Source organism: Limulus polyphemus, unplaced genomic scaffold, assembly GCF_000517525.1.
Source record: "Limulus polyphemus unplaced genomic scaffold, Limulus_polyphemus-2.1.2 Scaffold12010, whole genome shotgun sequence".
Taxonomy (NCBI): Eukaryota; Metazoa; Arthropoda; class Merostomata; order Xiphosura; family Limulidae; genus Limulus; species Limulus polyphemus.
Genome location: NW_013677620.1, coordinates 1849 through 4862, shown reverse-complemented (window position 1 = coordinate 4862; position 3014 = coordinate 1849). Strand labels below are relative to the sequence as shown.

The 3014-nt window shown below is 36.3% G+C and overlaps 1 protein-coding gene across 1 annotated transcript in view; it reads right to left on the bottom strand.

The window, feature by feature from the left end:
* The window catches only part of LOC106476896 (transmembrane protease serine 2-like), a gene marked incomplete at its 3' end in the record, with an annotated part of 9884 nt that extends 7158 nt beyond the window's left edge, over positions 1–2726 (bottom strand). The window contains exons 1-2 of the mRNA XM_013937514.1: positions 2609–2726; positions 1396–1448 (exon numbers count right to left, since the gene is read on the bottom strand). Coding sequence (XP_013792968.1) covers positions 1396–1448; positions 2609–2652 — 97 coding nt within the window. The remainder of the gene's footprint in view (positions 1–1395; positions 1449–2608) is intronic.
* Positions 2727–3014: the final 288 nt, after the last annotated feature.

Sequence of the window (3014 nt, the reverse complement as noted above, 5' to 3'; positions counted from 1 at the left end):
GTAACAGTGAGTACACTGCTAAGTTCCCTATGATAGCTGTAACAGCGAGTACACAGCTAAGCTACCGATGATAGCTGTAACAGTGAGTACACTGCTAAGTTCCCTATGATAGATGTAACAGCGAGTACGCTGCTAAGCTACCTATGATAGATGTAACAGCGAGTACACTGCTTAGCTTCCGATGACAGATGTAACAGCGAGTACGCTGCTAAGCTACCTATGATAGATGTAACAGTGAGTACACTGCTAAGTTCCCTATGATAGATGTAACAGCGAGTACACAGCTAAGCTACCGATGATAGCTCTAACAGTGAGTACACTGCTTAGCTTCCGATGATAGATGTAACAGCGAGTACACAGCTAAGCTACCGATGATAGCTCTAACAGTGAGTACACTGCTTAGCTTCCGATGATAGATGTAACAGCGAGTACACTGCTAAGCTACCGATGATAGATGTAACAGTGAGTACACTGCTTAGCTTCCGATGACAGATGTAACAGTGAGTACACTGCTAAGTTCCCTATGATAGCTGTAACAGCGAGTACACAGCTAAGCTACCGATGATAGCTGTAACAGTGAGTACACTGCTAAGTTCCCTATGATAGATGTAACAGCGAGTACACAGCTAAGCTACCGATGATAGCTCTAACAGTGAGTACACTGCTAAACTCCCCATGATAGCTGAAACAGCGAGTACACTGCTCAGCTCCCGATGATAGCTGTAACAGCGAGTACACTACTCAGCTTGTTGAAGTAGAAGACAACATGATTGAAAAACGTTAAGAAAGTGACAGAGATATTGACCTGAGTGACACTTACTTTTGTTGAATGTAAGGCAAAGCTAGCTGGTTAGCCGTCCTTGGTTTTGAAGTAATAGACTAGAGTGCAGACAGCTAGTAAACCCCACTCACCGCCAACTCTTGGGCTACTCTTTACCAACGAATAGTGGAATTGATTTTCACATTATAAAGCTCTCACAGCCGAAAGGGCGAGCATGTTCACTGATGTTATTCGAACCCGTTACCCGCAGATTACGAATTGAGTGCACTAACCACGAGGCCATGACGAGTCTTTAAGACTTAAGAACAGATAAAATATGCATTACATTTCGATAGAGGAAGTTTTAGAGTATTATCACTTCAGATTTCTGAATGACCTTGTAACTGTTGTAGCACCTATGACTTTTTACAATAAGCCGCTAGATCTATTGTAACTGTTGTATTTACAATAAGCCGCTACATCTACACATCAACAAAAAGTTGTTGACATTACTTATTCTAGTCAACTTATGCCTATCATTTCTTACTAAATTGGATTCTTAATGATTACAAATTAATTACTGGACTGTTATTTTATTTGACATTATTCTACATGTATAACGAACTCAAACTTACCAACACTTTGGCATTTCACAAAAACTTCGTAAGAACTATTCTTGCACTTCTCCCTGTTGATTGATAGATAGATAAAAATATTTGATCATGAACGTCGGACTGTATTATACATCAAATTATTGTAGTATCACACAACTCCTGATAACAACATCAGTCACTATATCATTACCAGTAAATCCATTAAAAGTTATCTCGTACGTTTACCCTATGTCGCCCTAGTTCATATCATATCACCGTGATATCGCTAAAAGTTACATCTTCAGGTTACTGCGATATCATTACCGGCTACATCGTCAGGTTACTGTGATATCACTACCGGCTACATCGTCAGGCTACTGTGATATCACTACCGGCTTTAATGGGAACAAGATTTATTGTACAAAGGTACCTTACATCGAATTATAGTAGGAATAAGAATGACAGTACAAAGGTACCTTACATCGAATTATAGTAGGAATAAGAATGACAGTACAAAGGTACCTTACACCAAATTATAGTAGGAACACGATTGACAGTACAAAGGTACCTTACATCAAATTATAGTAGGAACAAGATTGACAGTACAAAGGTACCTTACATCAAATTATAGTAGGAACAAGATTGACAGTACAAAGGTACCTTACACCAAATTATAGTAGGAACAAGAATGACAGTACAAAGGTACTTTACATTAAATTATAGTAGGAACAATATTGACAGTACAAAGGTACTTTACATCAAAATATAGTAGAAACAAGAATGACAGTACAAAGGTATCTTACATCAAATTATAGTAGGAACAAGAATGACAGTACAAAGGTACCTTACATCGAATTATAGTAGGAAAAAGACTGACAGTACAAAGGTACCTTACATCAAATTATAGTAGGAACAAGATTGACAGTACAAAGGTATCTTACATTAAATTATATTAGGAACATGATTGACAGTACAAAGGTACCTTACATTAAATTATAGTAGGAACATGACTGACAGTACAAAGGTACCTTACATTAAATTATAGTAGGAACATGGCTGACAGTACAAGATGTGCATTATTTTAGAAAAGACATTGGAACATTAGTTCAAGTTGAAGATAAGTTAAAAGATAGACATTTATTCTGTCAAAATACCACAACGCCTGCAATATTCTAAGCCTAATTTCTCAATGCTGATATATATTTACACGATTCCTAGTTTATATAACTACTTATTAGGCTTAGGAAATACTTACTTATTCTTAAATAAAGTTTTCATTTCTCTTTGTGATTCTTTCATCGCCCCAATCGCCACTCTATTTTCAGCTGAAGATACGTCTTTAGGTAAGTGAGAGGCATTACTGGAGCTGAAAAAGCTGTTATACAAAGCTAGTATAGCAACGTTATTGGTGATATTCGATGTTACCATACAAGTCTAGTACCAACATTACCAGTATTTGTGTTACATCATATCCCATCTTTCTAATTATTGCTCTTTAAACAATTATTATTATTTGATGAAATGAAATAATAATAATTTGTAATAACTTATATTGATAATTCCTAATAACAATAACTTTTTTATTTATTTTAAAGTCACAATGATATTCAACGTCTATACAGCACCTCTACTGTCTCGGGCATGTTTCATAGTGTCCTATA